The sequence below is a fragment of the Scophthalmus maximus genome, chromosome 13 (genome assembly GCF_022379125.1).
Source record: "Scophthalmus maximus strain ysfricsl-2021 chromosome 13, ASM2237912v1, whole genome shotgun sequence".
Taxonomy (NCBI): domain Eukaryota; kingdom Metazoa; phylum Chordata; class Actinopteri; order Pleuronectiformes; family Scophthalmidae; genus Scophthalmus; species Scophthalmus maximus.
In genome coordinates, this window is record NC_061527.1 from 18,559,540 (window position 1) to 18,577,096 (window position 17,557).

Genomic DNA, 17,557 nt, shown 5'->3' on the forward strand with positions numbered 1-17,557 from the left:
TGGCACGATGAGAGGCTGCAGTCTATTTTACTTACTGTACACCAGTCCGGAAATTACAATATTTAGAGGTAAGGGGTAGAGAGATTCAGATTTAAATTATTTTTTTTTGGAACAGGTAAATGTGACGCGCACAGCTGGGATGTGGGATACTGATAGGACCCGCGCAGTCAGACGCTTCGTACATACAGTTGCTCGACATTGCAGTGGTGTTTACGTCAGCCTGCAGAGGGATCACATCTTCCCGACACACCTGTTCAGGCTGCACCTTAGTCCTTGAATCATAAAAAAGACCCAAAACAAAAAGAAAACAGCTAAATGAACGACATGTAATGGAACTGTACTTTCACACATGTGCTCCCTGAATCCAGCCTTTTCACACAACATCTGCAGGGACTCCATATCACGTAGAATTCAATAATGTATCACAAAACCAAACACTGCTCTGACAGCCTTGCCAATCTGCCACAGGTTGCAGTCACAGGTATAGTCTTCAAAGGGGGACAATGTCAAAAAAACAGCCGTAGCGTGAAGAAGAAAACAGTAATCCCCTAAATGAGCTGTATTGATTCCAGAGCCAGCCAGTCGCCGTTTGGCTCCGTGTGCAAACATTTTATCAGTATGGAGCATATTGCAGCCTTGATGGGAGTTCAACCTCCGACATTCTGCACAAACAACATCAGGCAAAGGACAGACACAATTTTGCCTGTCCCAGGATTTATGATGCTTGAATCTGTATTGAATTACACTTTCTCTCCAAGCTAGAGAAAACTAGTACGACATCAGTCTGACCTTTTATATTTTCAGAATATTCTGTTTTGAAAATGTCACAGTCGTCCCGCTCACCGAGAAGCCCTTTTTTTTTTTTTTTTGCCTGGGGTATCCGAACCACACAGTGTAACTGGTGACATCTGTCTCTTGAAGTTGTATGACCTACAGGACAAAGGCAAAATTAGAGATGGACCTTGTGGGATACAGATGTTGTATCGACCTGAGCACGTCTGTACAACATCATATCGCCCACCTCTATCTTATACTCACCTGTTTTCTTTTCTTTCTGAAGTTTCATTGTCTCATAGGGTTTGAAGAACCCGAGGATCAGCACATCTGTGACACTGCAGATTCTTTGACCGACACAAACCTCTCTCCATCTCCATCTGACTTCACTGCAAATCCATATGCCGTGGTACATAACTTTTCTATCATGTGATTTAGTACTGTAGAAGCGATGCCTGAGGGCGTGAACAGTTGTAGAAAAGCAATACTGTTGACTTCAGAAAAATCTGAAATGTCTCTTACAGCCCGGTCTGAAGCCACAGGCGGGGACATTAGGCTCCTCTGAAACACTGACCCACTCTATTTCTGCAAATTCCCGGTGGCTGTCTTTCATTGCAAATGGCTCTGCCTCCAACTTCACTTGCAATCCCCCCGCGCAGCGCTGAGTGATATTCCTCGACACTACAGAGCTCCGTAAGTTTAACGCTGTGCGATCAAATCCAATACAGGGGACAAGTTGGAGTGCCACTGTGACACACAAAAAGAAAAAAAACAGTATCATGAATGAATTGATTTATTACTCATAGCAAAAACACGAGACAGAAAGATTAGCTCAGTGGCCATGATAGAACTGATCAAAGTGCAAAGCACGCCTTTTCATTTCCTCCTGCAGTCTGTGCCATCTCGCCACAGGAGGTCTGCACAAATCACTAAATTGATGTTATGCGTTTTAGGGAATTAATGTCAAAACGCATGAAGGCAACAGAGAGCAAATATAAAAACAACGGCGACAGTTCCCTACAAACACGCTGATGTGAATTTTGGCACCTGCTGTATAAAACTGACAGATCCAGTCACAGGAGCCGTCACCAGGCCTCGGAATAAAAGGAAGCCCCCCTCTCTTCTGCTGCTTGCTGTTACATCATCAATGGAAAACAATAATAGGCTGTTGTAAGGTTTAGCAGAAGTAAAAGGCATTCGTTCGTTCTTTCATTCATGGGTGATCCATATTAACAGAGTGTTATCCAGTGTGGATTTGACAGAGAACATAATGTGCAACCTGAGAAATACATCACATCAAGAAAACAGCTTTGTCTTTGCCTCACACATTCAAGACTAACAAAATTATTAATGGCACGCTTCAAAGAATTTCTCCATGCATGGTACAGGCCTGACACATGCACAATTCATTCTCTCCTCATGAGGGAATTAGAAACAACTATCCTGTAATAAATAATAACTGTATGTGTTTTTGCTCTTGTAATACATATGTAAATGGGATACACAGACCTAATTGTAATATAATACAGTCTGACGCAGTATCACGACGAAGTACAATTTTTGAAACATACCAGGATCATAACTTAAATAGCATTTTGATATCACGGCCAGTGTATATCAGGCACACAGGACATTTTGATTTATGAAACACATATGTGCAACAACATTAATAATGACTTCATTCCACGTAGCTGCACCGGGAGCAGGACCCCGATCTTGCCTTCTACGGACCCAGCTTCCCTGGGGACCGACATGCAACAGAGTCATCACTAATGTAATTGATTATGCATGCGCTTTTTGAACATGTGATTGTACACATGTGCGTGATCATAAAATGCTTGCGTTCCCATTTTCGATGCCCATTCATCTTATCAAAATAGACTAACAGCACAGTTGTGGATGTTATGAACACCCATGGAAGTTAGGTGGTTAGGTGTGGTTATAAACTGGGCTTTTTTGCTTCACGGAAATACTCATTATTTTGACCTGTCAGTCACATGCCAGTGGCAGCAAACTCCGAATGGCAGAAACACATGCCTGCATGGGGTTTCGGGGCACAAGACCTTTCTCCAAATTGTGGCAAGAATGTCTCAACTGTTGCTCAGTAACTTTCATTTGTGTCGACTTTTTTCTTCTCCTTGTTAAAAGGAATGGTTTGCTGCGGAGGTTTTACAAAGTCGGAGACCGTGGCTTCCCCTCAGACAAAGCCTCAGAAAAGGCACCTCCTCACCCCATGCTGGATTTACTTGCTTGGTATTTTCTGAACGCCTATACAGTAATGATCATGATATTCGGCCCCAAAGAGACTACCAAGCAAAGATGGCCTACTGTTACACAGCTTAAACCTGCACCAGATTCATTAAAATTGTCTTTTCTTGGGCATTTATGAGTGTCTGACTCTGGGGAAGTGATAAAAACAGTTTCATTTCCCAATGCTATTGTATCTCTTTAACAAAATCGCATACATTTAATATATTTTAGATAATCTCCTTTATACATTAATGTAATCTTTTTTTCACCTCCATTCTCGGAGCCTCCTCTGAAGTCGTTTGGGGCCTCCCACTTTTTAACACCTCTGGTATGATGTCTTCCACAATGCTTCACAATGCTTCACAGTGTTTCTTCTACTCGTCTGTGTGATGAAACTGCATTCCATCTATTTAGCCTTGGCACTATCAGCTGAGACCCAAATGCAATTCTGTTTTTGGCTTTGACTTTGTTCAAAATTTAAACACCTTTGAGTTTGGTGGGAGGTTATGAAATCGGAGTTGAACGCTCCCACCTTCCACTTCATGAATGCAGCATGAGATTCCTGATGGGAACCCCTCCAATGTCTATCCGCCATGCGTAAAACACGACCTGAATCATCATTTATTAACATTAACTTTATACCACCACACTCGTGTTGCTGACAGGAACTTTGCAACAGCAGAGAGCCAAAACAGAACCTGTCAGTTGGACAGAAAATAAAGAAGGTGTGACATGTTAGTTCCACTAACTCTGATCGAGCATCTTCAGAGAACCAATTTCAGATGGTTGAAATCTGCAACCTCACCACAAGATGCCACTAAATCCAACACACTGACTCTTAGAGGAAGTTTTTATGGAAGATACGTATTGTGTTGCTTGTTCTACGGACGCTTAAGGGTCCTTCTCCGCTCTACTCTGTGTTTTATTGTCAACAGACAACATGTCTTTGCCTTGGTGGCTCACTGTACTTAGCACACTGTTAAAACGACCTTCCAGAGCGGGTTGAGCGCCCAACCAAACCACAATACAGAGTCTCAGTGCCTCAGCGCCGTTTGGCTGTTCACCCTCTAACATGGCGGCGCAACAATTGGCAGCCACCAAGGGTTCCATCGCAACCAAACACTCCATGACGCAGGATGTCAACGACAAAGACAAGCTTTATAATGTTGGGTCAATAAGTCACCGTTGGCAGCAATATTGAGACATTTCTGATGAAGGTAATTCTTATTGTCACATGGCGATGTAAACAAAATAAATATTTGGTATATACAAATATAACACATAGAGAGCTGGATTTTACAGAAGCACGATTCTTTCGTTGAAGCTTCCACGTTGTGACACCACTGCGGGACTAGTTATACGCCTGCATATTGTGGAACCGTCTCACAAGATCTTCAATCCACATGAAAATGTAAAAACAACTTGACGTTAGCTCATACTGGGTTTCATATAAGATATAAGATTTCTGTCTATTTTGAGATGAAATCCCACAGATGCTGCATTTTTTTCTTCGACGTTTCATGATTAGTCATCTTTCTTTGGTCATTTTAAAATGCTCATGCACAGTAAAGCGGTGTCATATCTTAAAGATATATCATATATATATATATATATATATCATATCATATAAGTTATGTAAAAAATATTAAAGTTAGAAAATGAAATAGAGTCGGTGAATTTATTGAGGGAATAAAAGTGTCTCTGTTTTCAAATGGCTATGAAGCGCCATTGCTTTCCCCCTCCACCGTGATGTCTGTCACACCGTGAACCTGAGTGAGCTGCTTGCAGTCCAATGAAGCCAGTAATTTCCTTGGTCCGGGCAGGGTGGGGACGAAGTGTTCAGTTAGAGACACGGAGGCATGGCTGCCAATATCTCTGAGGTTAAGACAGGAAATGACAGCGGCAGTCACAAAAGAGAAAGGCAGACGAGGTAGTGGGGAAAAAAAAATGAGCATGATATCGAGTATATTTTCCTCCTCACCCATAGGTAATCTTTCGAGCAGTTAGGAGGCCCAGTCCTTCGAAGTGGAATATCACTGCCTTCAGCACCTGCGGCAGTGGGTTTGTGAACGAAATCGTCACCGCCATCCTCTGTCCTACCGCGGCCTTCCCGACCGGCTGTGTGACAGAACAGAAGGGAGAGAGAAAACATCTGTCCCATCTGAAACGATACTTTGATGATTTCACCAGTAAAATGTCCTTGTTAAACTGAGTGGCTGACCGTTATGGTGAGGTTTGGAGTCCTGAGTCGAAAGCTGAACTGAGTGGCCAGGACCTGCTGAGTTTCTTTCACCCTGCCTGACAGTGTCAGCATCAGGGCGGCCTGATCTATCAGTTGGTTCTTGTAGTCTGTGTACTCCAGGGACCACTCCAAAACCTTAACTGTATCCAGTGAAAAGGAATTGTTTCTTGTTGCAATGCAATCACATATTCTCTTTTTGATTGTAAGGGGAAACCTTTCATGCCACAACATCCATATTCCAAAAAATCGTCCACTCACCCTCGTTGGGCAGCACATCTATGTCTGTGACGTCTTTTCTGATCATGGCCTTGTGGACACCGGTGTAGTACATGACCGCCGCCTGGCTGTGCAGGATGATGGTGCGTTGCTCTGCACTGTTGTTTTGCAACATGATGGTCAGATCCGCATCCCCTCCCATTTTGGGACCCTCGCCGTCCATGGTGACTTCTATGGAGACGTCCTCCGCCGTCGGAGAAGAATAGGCCTCCGCCTTGGTGCCGTAGCGGCAGGCAGTTTCCACAGCAATGCGTTCCTCCTCTGTGCCTGAGAGTGACCAGAAGGTGAATCAATAAACATTATAGTGGAAATATGTCAAACCATTTTTGATGGGGGTTTTGTATCACATGCGTAGTTCCTATGATCTCTGCAAAGTGAACATTTCAGCATGTGCATTTTGTTTGAGGATACCTTCCGGATGTTTGTAGAGGTGTGTGATGTCACTGCGTTCTTCTGAGCCGACAGCCTTGGTGCTGATGTTGTGGCCCACAGTCTTTTTCTCACTGTAGATTTGACTGAAGGTCCCATCAATATTCCTCTGCCAGTAGATCTTATCACTGTTTACCTGAAGGTGCACAGATGGGGGGGAAACGGAGAGGGGGGGGGATAAAGTAACAAATGGTAAACTGTCATGCATGTTTTGATGTCTACCATATGGCTCATTATTAGTACACAGTACATGCATCTGTTAACACATATCAACAAACAAACAAAGAGTTAGTCGATGCTGTAGGTCACCGATGTGAGGAATAGCTGCATCAATACGTTTTGTTGCCGTTGCATTGATTTTGACAATTTGTGTCATGTAACTCTGTTAAAGTGCAATGCAGAATTTCTGTAAATACTCTTCTGTAAATTCTGAATTCCACAAACCTCAGCAAACACAAAGGGACAGTCGTGTTTGAGGTAGACCTGACCATTGCGGACGGCGGTGAGAGAAGCAGGGCCACAGCGGAAGGTGCCTTGGCTGGTCTCCTGGGGCGTGGCGTCAACTGCTTGCCAGCCTCCGTATCCTGGAGGCAAGTCGGGACGAGCCATCCAGCAGTCGTTCCACACGTGGAAGTTCCTTCAGGAGGAGACTTGGGGGTCAGTCTTGACAAACCGTGTTAAGGAGTATACGTATCGTGCTGAGTTAAAGTGCGTCGTGTGTTACAGCGTCGGAACACACCAGACAGAGTCGGCATTGAGGTGCTCTATAGAGTCCAGGTTCTCGTCCAAGTAAACATCTGTCGTCAGGGAGACGTCTGTGTCATGAGCGGAGCTGAAGTTGGTCACAGTTCGACTGGGGACGCCCAAACACCGTAACACTGAGTGATAAGGTATCAGAGGTCACACCAATCAAGGACATGCCGCATAAACACACGATAAGAAAGAAAAAAAAGCCCAAACAATAAGCTTACCTGTAGTGAATATGCCAGCAAACACCCAGCACTGGCCGTACTTGACGGGAGCGCCGCTGTTTTTATGGTATTCCTTCAGGATTTCCACACTCCCACTCCACGTTGTAGGACTAGTCCCAGCTGAGTAGTTCCCTGACCAGTTTCCCTCCACCACACCAAGGTCATCAGGGGAGTTGATCTGGATGAATGAAGAGATTGTGTTTTTTGTGTTGCTTTAATATATACTTCTGTCTGAAGAAACAAGCCCCCTTTCTATTTGCATAGGAATTCAACAGTGACTCCATTTCCACAGGGACCTTGGCTATAACAGACTCTTACAGAGACTCTCCTCTATAACAAAGCAATAGGTGGTCTGTGTGAGATATTTCACAGGATCAATGAAAGCTGGTGCCACCGGAAAGGTCAGCGGCTCAAGCGACACAACAGCTATCACCCAATTCCACGGCCGTAACTCTAACTGCTGCAGAGACATTTTTCACGACAGTGAGGGGAGCAAAGCTGGTGGGCTTTTTGCTCTGGGGACCATGAAGATCTGTACTGAATTTCATACCAGTGCCTTTAATCGTTGTTCAGCTATTTCAGTCAGGACCGTCGAAGAGCCTTGACCCTATGACGCAACACGCCTCTTACTGTAGAGCTCTTTGTCACTCTGGATCTTCTCTTATCTGCCCTGTTTTTCTTGGACCTTCCTGTTCACCTGTGCACTTTGCAAAACTTTGACTTTTAGATCGACACTGTGTTGTGCTGTTGAGGCCTCTGGCTGTTTGCTGTTTGTTCCGGACCAGGTGTTGACAGAGAGGGAGGGGGGAGGCGCAGTCTCACCATGGCGGAGATAATTCGCACCACATTAACCGGGTCTCCCCAACCAGATGGAGGGGTTCCACTCTTTTCCAGGACAAAGAGGCAGGCGGCTAGCATCCCATCATTGAACTGAGCCCAAAACAGAGAGAAAACACATGGCAGGTGAGGGAAAGCCAGTCAGTTCAAACACTGTTGTGGGAAGGTAACGCAGCCCACTCACCTGCCCATAGTTCCAGGTCCTCATTCCTATTTGTTTCTCCGTGCCGTAGTAGATGAGTCCAACATCATTTAGCACGTACTCCTGCCTCTCCTCTTCAGAGTCCATGAACACTTTGTCGTCTGACAGAGAGAGAGTAAGTACAGCTTTAGGAATGGAAATAATATAAAAGCCCTCTGGTGAGCCGTCTAAACTCTTAACATGACATTTTATAAAACAGTACAGGTTAAACAAGACACGTCGCAGTACAAAAGACTATCTGGGTTTGTCAGCGTCTGTGTGTTATCAAGCAGTTATTAAGCAAATGTCTGATTAAAGCTGTATTATGCTCATTGTTTATGCATGTCTCGGCCTCCTGCACATGACTGTGAACACTGAGGTCTCGTTAAGATTAAAAAATTGGTAAATTGAATAACTCCAGTTGAGATTAAAAACGATAACGGATAAGTGACGCTGAAGTTGTAATATTAGCTGTTTGATATAACCTTTTTTTTCCCAACCTTTATCTCCAGCCAGTGGAGACTTTGGGAAGTTACTGCTGTTTTGCATGTATTCAATTCAGCTGACAAGTTATGTTATTTTCCGCATTTAACCACCTCCCAGCATATCATAGGTAATATTTCAGTCTTGGAAAAGGATTTCTTACAGATCCAGCTGAAGCAGTAAAACATTTTTTTTTTAAATCCCATGTTCACCTTCACACCAGGGGTTCAGCAACATGTAGATGTCATTGGCAGGGTCGTGTGTGGACATGGCCTGGCCGTTTGGGCAAGTTGTCTCCACCGTGAGTTGATATCGGCCAATGGCCGCTGTGGGTGGAGAATTAACCGACAGCTTCATCCTTTTGTCAGCCTGTTCCACAACAGCAGCCTCCCAATGTCCATCCTCCAACCCTTCCACCAAAGGGATGATTACATGGGTTCCCTTCGACATTGATGGCAGTGGCCCTGTGGAGGTGAGAGGAGACACACATGACGCACTTGAGAAGGGGTGGCAAGTGAAAGGTGTGGCATGCAGTTATTCCTACCTTCCCAAATAAAAGCAGAGCACCGCACAGTTTTTCCACCTCAGTTCACCACACCTCTATTATCACCATGCCTGCATTCCTGCCTTGTCACGTAGGTTTGAATAGACAGAAACCAAATAAAAAAGGATCAAGAGGGTACTGTTGCTCACACGCTCACACACAGCACACGCACATGCACACACATCGAGTCGTGACAGCATCAGATCTCAGCGTAGCTTGACTATGAATGGAATCTTTGCTTTGGCAGCTGTTCAGCTTCCGTGTTCCTACAATGTCGCCATGTACAGTCCTGAGGTCTGAAATAACTGTAAGTCTTCTGCATCCTGGGCACGAAGACAGTATACCCTAGTCTTAAATGAAAACTACAAAAAACATGGTGTATTTTATGAATTTCACAATTTCCAACATCACTCACAACTTTTATGAATGTCCCATATGCAGCTAAACTACTGTGCACACAGCCAAAAAGGCAACACTGGTTCCCAGACATTGTGGAATCATCACCCCAGGCATCTCCTCTCTGCTCTAGTCTGTTGACATTTTCACGTCGCTCAACAGACGTCACATGATTCACAATTTAACTAGAGAGGTCTTATGCGAAAGCACAGTCGAAGGAGCCGTTGTGTCCGAGATGAAGTTTAAGACTGTTTGTCTTCACCAAAGTGAATGTGGATAACTATAGCCCTCCCCGGCTATCATGCTCTGTCCTCAGAAGGTGACCTTGTCACAGTGCGGCAATTTCGACAGATGAGCATTTTGATAGACAGGCCACTGATTTTGTGTGACCACTGGAACCAGAACCTGTCCTCCACTGAAATGAAAGAAACAGCCATTGAGAACAGAAACAAATGAGCCACTGCATCACGCCAACCAAGAAACAAAAAAACAAAAAATCACCAAGGAGACACAAGGACAGCAGAATGAGACACCAGGTGTCGGTGAAGCAGTGGCTGTGCTGAGAAGTGCCAAGATCAGGTCAAAATCTCCCGTTGATACCCTGACATGCCTTGAAAACTGATGGTCAAATATCCAAGGTGTTAAGTGTAGGAATTCCATGTCACCGGAGGATGATGCCTATTTAGTCTCTCCCTGAGAGTTAAATGAGAAGATTGATATTCCGCTAGCTGCAGCCAGTAAGATACTGCCAAGAAATAATAACTTCGTCCTCGCATGAGTTAATAACAAATTATTTTTTATTTTTTTTACCATTTCCTCAAATGAGATATACCATGTTAATTAGTGACCCAGATAAATTTGGACGTAGCTGTGTCCAGTCGTTATGCTCAGCCATATCTCCAGTGACTGTTGGGGTAAAGGGAATAATTTCCTATTTATGCATCCTTACACACAACCCTAAAGCCAAATTATGACACAACATTGAGGCAGATTGTTGTGAATCCTCAGAATGCATTCATGCTCCCTGGGGCGATACGGCCATTTGTTTCTCCTGACATCGGGGCCTTTCGTTGACTACCACCTTTGGGAAAACTTAACATCTGCAACCCTGCGACAGGTAAACTGATCAAGCTGTGATTAGCTCCGTGTCGAGGGGCTTGCGTCTCAGAACACATTGTCTGGACTGAGTACGGGGCTGAAAAACAGAAGAAGTTTGAACTGAGATATGAGTTGAAAAACAGCATTTGCTGTTTGACAGTTTGTTTTGAAAGGAAATATCCAGCATGTTTAGAGCAGTGGCATGGTTTTTGAAAGTGTAAAAGGCTTTCATTGTCCGCCCGCTAATTGCTGGTACGACAGATGGCTGGAGATTATTCATGATCGGTCTTTTTAATATTACATCACATTACGGACTATTTGGAACAACATACACATACACAAGCAATAAACAAGGTAAAACTCTTCCTCCCTGATAAACATGTAATGCACTGCTTTTTTTTGTAAAAGAGATATTGTAATTATGCTCCTCAAGGTTTACTTTTCATCACACTCAGCTGTAATTGTAGGGCCACCAGTGTGTCGTTCTCTCCCTCTGCCTTACACGACTCAACACAAAAGGACTCAGGAGAGAGGAAGAGTTGGAACAGAGGCTGAGGCTCAGACAGATGTGCGTGGTGGCGTTGATGGGGAATTGTCCGTATATGTGATTTTCTTTCGTTACAGCAGGACTACAGACTCTGCATTTGTAAAAAAAAAAGAAAAGGATATACCAGGAGCATAGCAACCAGAACTGTTACCATAGCAATACTAGCCCAAACCTCTCTCCCGATCTCTCCTCTCCCCCACACAGCATTGATTCTTGGTAGCACATCTCGTTCCCTACATTGAACCTGCGGCTCCTCCCCATCACTGCCCGGAGAGAGGAACTCTGAATTATCATGTGCAACTCTGCACAGGATTTCTCTAAGGGTCAGATTTCAGATTAGAGGCCAGTCACGTGGATAATTCATACACACTAGGTTTGTATTCGAAAACATGGTGTTTGCCTTGGGAATCTATTTTGATTTTGGGAAAGTCTGTCTTTTTTTGGGATTGTTGTTCTAATGTCCAGTAAACCTCTGAAACGTGATATGAGTCTGATGGACTTTTCTGTCAAGAAGTCTGACCTACCTGTTTTGAGCTCCAGGTGAAGTTTGTCGGTGCTGGGGTCAAAGGGACGAGACAGGGTAATCCACATCTGGAAGGTCTGCCCTCTGCGGACAATGAAGTTTTCACTCTGGTAGAGATGTGTGTGATGCTGCATGCGGTCCGCCCCTGATTTGCTTTTCGTCAGGTCTATTGATTGCACTGTGAGGAATTCTGAAAAAAAAATATATATATACGAGAGAGGCAAGTCTTATGATACGGCTCGCGTTTTCATATTGTGTGGTGACATGATTGTGAGCCCTCCAAGATGCCAGTTACCATCAAGCTCGATGTCATCGGTCCCAGGCTTCACCTCATCCATCCCGTCCTCCTTATCCAGCTCATCAATCCCAGTGACCACTGTATCTGTGACGTCATCGTCCTTTGTCCTGGGACAGCAGCACGGACAGACCTTCCGCAGCCACCGCTTACATGCATTATCCGTCTGAACATTGTTTTCTTCCGGTTGTTCTTTTTCTTCCTCTGTGTCCTCCTCAAATCCGAGCGTGACAGATGGAAACCGACCCACTGCACTTCTGCGTCTGATTGACCGTATCTCCACAGGCATCCTGCACCGGTATCCTAAGAGATGTCACACCATTTTTTATACATGAGGCTCCAAACAAGTTCAATTCAATTCAATTCAATTTTATTTGTATAGCGCCATATCACAACATACATTGTCTCAAGGCACTTAACATAGTGAGGTCAATATTACAATACAACAGGGAAAACCCAACAAATCCCACAATGAGCAAAAGTGAGAGGAGTTTACTTTGTCAGGTCTTCAAATCGACTGATGGCTCAAAAACGTGTCACGCTATTAAATGAAATGAATACAGTGAACTAGTCTCAACGTTAATCCACTGTTTGATTCCTTTTTGATATGGAGTGGTCTGCTGGAGCAGCAGGAGCATTCCAACTGCTGACATGTAGGAAGAGACCTGACAAACGGATCAAGAAGGCCAGCTCTGTGGTGGGATGCCCCTTGGACACAGTGCCGGTGGTGGGAAAGAGGAGGATTAAAGTAAAGCTATCGTCAGTGATGGAGAGCGACTCCCACCCCACGCAGGACACTGTCTCTGCACTGAACAGCTCCTTCACCCCAAGTGTGTGAAGGAGCCGTATCGCAGGTCTTTTCCTTCCAGCACTGCTCTCAGTAGAACACACACGCGCGCACACACACACGCGCACGCAAGCGCACACACACACACACTCCCCAGGACTCAACCGCTGTAATAATACTGGAACACTTAAAAGGGCAATATTCATTACATTTCAAATTGAAAGTGCAATAACCAACTGTGCAATACTTACTCCTCCATGTGCAATTATTGTTACTGCTCTGTTTATAGTGTTTACATTTTATATTTTGTACATATCTCTGAATTATAAATTACATTCATCGAACCATTTAAATGTTTTGCTTAGAAAAAAGTAGTTTTCCAAGTAGTTGAATTTACTCTGCAATCTTTCCATGTGGCAACTGCGGATGTACGCTCAAGTACCCCTGGTTGGAAATCACTGACTTACTTGAGAAGGCACAGGAAAGCACAGTGTTTATAACACTGGCCACTGTATAATGTCACATTAATATTCCTCATATGACTTGCACAATTCTCTAGCATTAGGAATAAGACGTTGTTATCGATACTAATTTGTTCCACTTATTGCTGCTACACAAAGAGGAAGTCATAACTATTTTGTATTGGGTCGCCCTCGTCCTGTACACGCGCAGAACTATCCGTCGTGGCAGGAAGCAGGAAGGATGCCTTGACTCTGTGATACTGTCAGGAGTCATCTGGAGCTGATTCACTGATGCTTGAATTACAGTCTGATTTATTCGCTGAGAGCATCCAAGAAGTGAACACGTGCTCGGATTCACAACTATGCATAAAAGCTCAAAACTCCAGGCTTTAAACGCGTCTTGTCAGGTCAACTTTCGACCCCAGAGATGAGTCACATTTATCAGGTGTCTAAGAATCAATGAATAAAAACAAACATGTGACTTGTGCAAAACTTGCAGGGCAAGATTCTTTAACAAGATTGGAACTGAAAGCCCATCCCACATTCCCTATACTGATGAAGTAATAGCAAAACTGTTTTATGACTTGGCTCCGTCTTGGAGCGTCTTGGCTCCATTCAAGACGGTACGTTGAGCTGTCCACTTGTGATCAGGTCACCCAGACGGTTTATATCACCAGGTCTATACGGGGCCTCTGAATTAACTACATGTGCAAAAAACAGGCAGATCCTGTTGTGGGGAAGAGCCTCCTCCCAGTTCAGGATTGTGTCACATTTACTGCTGACAGATAATGGCCAGATAGAGTTTAACAAAACCTGATATGAATGTAAGAAACTAATAACCCTGCTAACTTTTGCTGTGCGTGCATTAAATACAAACTTCATATGAGCAAACAGTGGGAAGTACCACAGTGGACACTGTTTCAGTTGCTTAGCAGCTAAAACTGGGCTGGTCACTAATATACAGTGAAGACTTTAACGTCAAACTATGAACTAAGAAACAATGACAATGCTTCTACATGCTGACTTTTGGCAGATGTAATATTTGGCAATGTTAACATAGGCATTAGCCGCTACAGTCAGTCCAATTATTTGTTGATTGACAGTTTATGGTTATTTTCAAGCTTACATTCATTCATAGCTTCTCAAATATGATGTTAAAAAAATCAGCTTTTGAACCAAATATCCTTTCGGTTTTACACTGTTGGTCAGACAAAACAACAAAAAAGGTCTTCAAACTAAATTTCGAAGGGCCATTTACAATATTGTTTTTCCAGGACATTTTCCAGATCAAGCAATTAATTGATTTATTAAGAAAATAGTAGATTAATCAATAACTACAATGATTGTTATGTTTAACAAGCCGCAATTGCCAATGAATGTCATGTTTTGTCAGGACTTGGTTCTAAACCCGTGGGACAAACAAAAATGTTTGAAGACGACAGGGATGTAATCTAATCTACACATTGATCCAGTTTTCGAGGGGACATTAATGTCAGAAGCAAATTTCATGACAGTACCGACATTGCCATGCTGATGCCGTTCCACTACCAACTTAAACTCTTCACACACATATACCTCTGCTTTAGTCTTCACCACAACTATTAAAACCTGGAAGCCTCAGTTGGCTGTGAAAGCCCACTGCAGGGCGGGGTCCTCACTAACTGTTAAAGGCTTCGGTGCCAAGAAATACAAAGAGGGGTTGAGGAGAAAGGCTGCATGGAATTTTTTTTCTCCATATGGTTGAGGTTAAAGTCTGATAGCAGCATATCTCAAACTCAGAAAAGCAATCCGCCCACAAACAAAACCAACAAGCCACCTTGCTGCTCCTTTCATTAATCTGTTGTATGAAACATAAGATGTTTGCACCGCACCGCAAACTAACACAGTGAGATCGCGACCAAGTTTGCATGCACAGCAGTGAGAGTGAGACTGTGGACGGCGCGACGCTCCGACAGCTGAGGCTGCAATGACATTAGATTTGAGTCACCTCCTCATCTGAAAGTGTTACATCCTAACTACTCCAGGAAGACTTTCTCTGGCTCCCGACGCACAGCGGCACATGTCTGAATGACTGTGTCCAACATGCAGCATGACCTGCAATGTGAATTTGTATCGGTCGAGTAAATTTGGTCAGATGATTGGCAAAGTGGGTCTAAGTTCACTCCCACGTTGTCAACAGCACAAGCCCATGTGCTACTTATCAGAGTTGAATATTTTCCTCCAGGAGGGTGATGATCCAGTGAACATCGCTCCGCTACACACATGACCTTTTCGCCTCGGGGGCCGCTCTTTTTCCTCCACTGAGAGAGAAACAAAAGGACCTTCACTGATGTCTGTTTAACATCAGAATTAAAGCATTCACATGTTTTAATCTTACTTAGTTACTGACTTGGGCTAAAGCTATGTTAAGGTTTTGTCTGACAAATATGTTCTTATCACACAGAATATTTATTGATGGAAAAGGCCCATGGGAATCTCTTTGTGTCAAATCAGGGGGTTTTAAACATACAAATTAAATACTGTCATTGCTTTCTCAGGGAGTGAAGAATGAAAAAAATCCATTCAGACTGACATTGAAAACAAAGTCTAACAGAGTTCATCATCCAAGAAACGACACTTATAGAACTCAAGACTGTTATATACATAAGGCTATCATTGTAGTAAGACATCAATACAGGACTATGTTTAGCAATTTGTCTTGTTTTCCTGTGAATCAAAGGTTAGGGTGATTAAATGGATATTAAATCTGTCAGCAGTGTCGGGGGGAAAAAATCTCTACAACCTCAAGTCACACAAATCAAAGGCTTAACTGTCCGGTTATATATAGGAAAGAGCTACATGCTGATTCAAACTCACTCAGTTCAATTGATGGCAGACGAAATGAGACAACGCAGACGGAAGGAATAAATCTTCTGTTCCCTGCTGCATGTTCAGGCCTCCCTTAAATACTTGTGAGCTAAGACGGAGAGGACACGCCCTCTCGCTGCTCAGACAGGAGACAGGTCAACTAAAATCCTTAGGGTAGGGTACAATAAACCATTTTCATCATTCTCACGGTGCAGCATGTATTATGCACTGTTCCTGTATTGCACTTAGTGTGTATTAAGCAACATATTTGTCATACCTCTTAGACTTTAGAACTATTTATCATAATCCATATGATAACTGATCATTAAACTGCAAGTTGCTCAAATCCGACAGAAAAGTAATTCTGTATGTACTATTATATTATGCACAAATGCAGCTAAATGGAATACAGCCATCGTTGATTTCACTTTTAGTCCCTCCCCGTGCTTCTCCTGCTGTGACATGTCAGGATGTCTGTTTTATGATAAGAGAGAGATTATCTTCCATGAAAAAGGGCCTGTAATTTCAATTTAGTGGAGATGTAGTCAAAGTGTGTGTGTGTGTGTGTGTGTGTGTGTGTGTGTGTGTGGGAGGAGCCACACCTTGTTTCAATGCAGGTTTAACTCTATGTAAGGGAGTGGGTTTCCACCTGCTTTTGTGTCAAATCTCAGAGATATGAGTGAATCATTCTAGTTATCCACACGGACTGGTTGAGTCGGTTTTCGCTGAGTTTCCCAACTGTGTGACGAGTCGGCACTGAACTGAAGCTGCAGAATTATACTGAAATAATTTCCTATAGCTGATAAACGAGTGTCAAACTGTCAATTGAAGTCTTACATGAATATTTTTGTGACGCCATTGCCATTTACAACACCTTCAACGTGACATGACACTGCGTTAGTAAAGTCTCGCAGATATGGCTGTAGAATTGTTGGGGTTTGTCTCTATTAGCAGGCGGCACGGTGGCGTGGTGGTCAGAACGATCGCCTCACAGCAAGAAGGTTCTCGGTTCAAATTGCGGGTCTTACTAAGCAGGGCCTTTCTGTGTGGAGTTTGCATGTTCACCCCGTGGACCGGCTTCCTCCTACAGTCCAAAGACGTGGAGATTTGGGTTAAGTTGATTGGAGGTCTGTAAAATGACCATAAGTGTGAATGTGAGAGGGAGTCTGTGTGTTGGCCGCTATAGATAATGGATGGATGTCTCTATTGGTGGTGAATCTGAGTTTCCAAATCAACTATCTTGTTTTGTTGGTGTCAGTTTGACATTCGAAAAACAGTCAGAAATGGGTGTTGTAACTAAAGGCTGAGTCAGGAGACACACTCCTTGTGACCCAGACGCACCTTTTATACTGAACACGTATCCATCATTTTTCTTTCACAATAGAACTTGAATTGCCGTCTTGTGGTCGTTTGTCTCCGTCAAGCTGCAAGACAAATAATGGTGTTAAATCATGGCCAGCATTTTTTTTTTTTAACAGAACATTATGATGTCATGATGAAGCTGACGTTTAGGATATAAAATGTCGTACGAATCACCTCATTACTATATCCAATTACATATTTGTCATGGTTATTGGATTAATTCTTGAGTTATGGCCAATGGTTTGGTGAAGTCA

General features: G+C 43.5%; 1 protein-coding gene across 2 annotated transcripts; it reads right to left on the reverse strand.

The window, feature by feature from the left end:
* Positions 1 to 1,551: 1,551 nt before the first annotated feature.
* On the reverse strand, positions 1,552 to 17,399 carry LOC118318290 (protein-glutamine gamma-glutamyltransferase K-like). Of its 2 annotated transcripts, none has more exons than XM_047336814.1 (14): positions 17,283 to 17,399; positions 11,847 to 12,149; positions 11,553 to 11,741; positions 8,656 to 8,907; positions 7,964 to 8,082; positions 7,765 to 7,872; positions 6,943 to 7,120; positions 6,711 to 6,849; positions 6,416 to 6,608; positions 5,954 to 6,107; positions 5,525 to 5,809; positions 5,246 to 5,406; positions 5,006 to 5,142; positions 1,552 to 4,899 (listed from the first exon to the last, which is right to left on the reverse strand). In XM_047336814.1, exons 2-14 carry the CDS (start codon positions 12,133 to 12,135, stop codon positions 4,740 to 4,742), a joined length of 2,364 nt encoding a protein of 787 aa, XP_047192770.1. In that variant the 5' UTR covers positions 12,136 to 12,149; positions 17,283 to 17,399; the 3' UTR covers positions 1,552 to 4,739. The 2 variants fall into 2 exon arrangements, with proteins under 2 accessions (XP_047192770.1, XP_035503699.2); XM_035647806.2 differs by lacking the exon at positions 17,283 to 17,399 and adding an exon at positions 15,951 to 16,048.
* Positions 17,400 to 17,557: the final 158 nt, after the last annotated feature.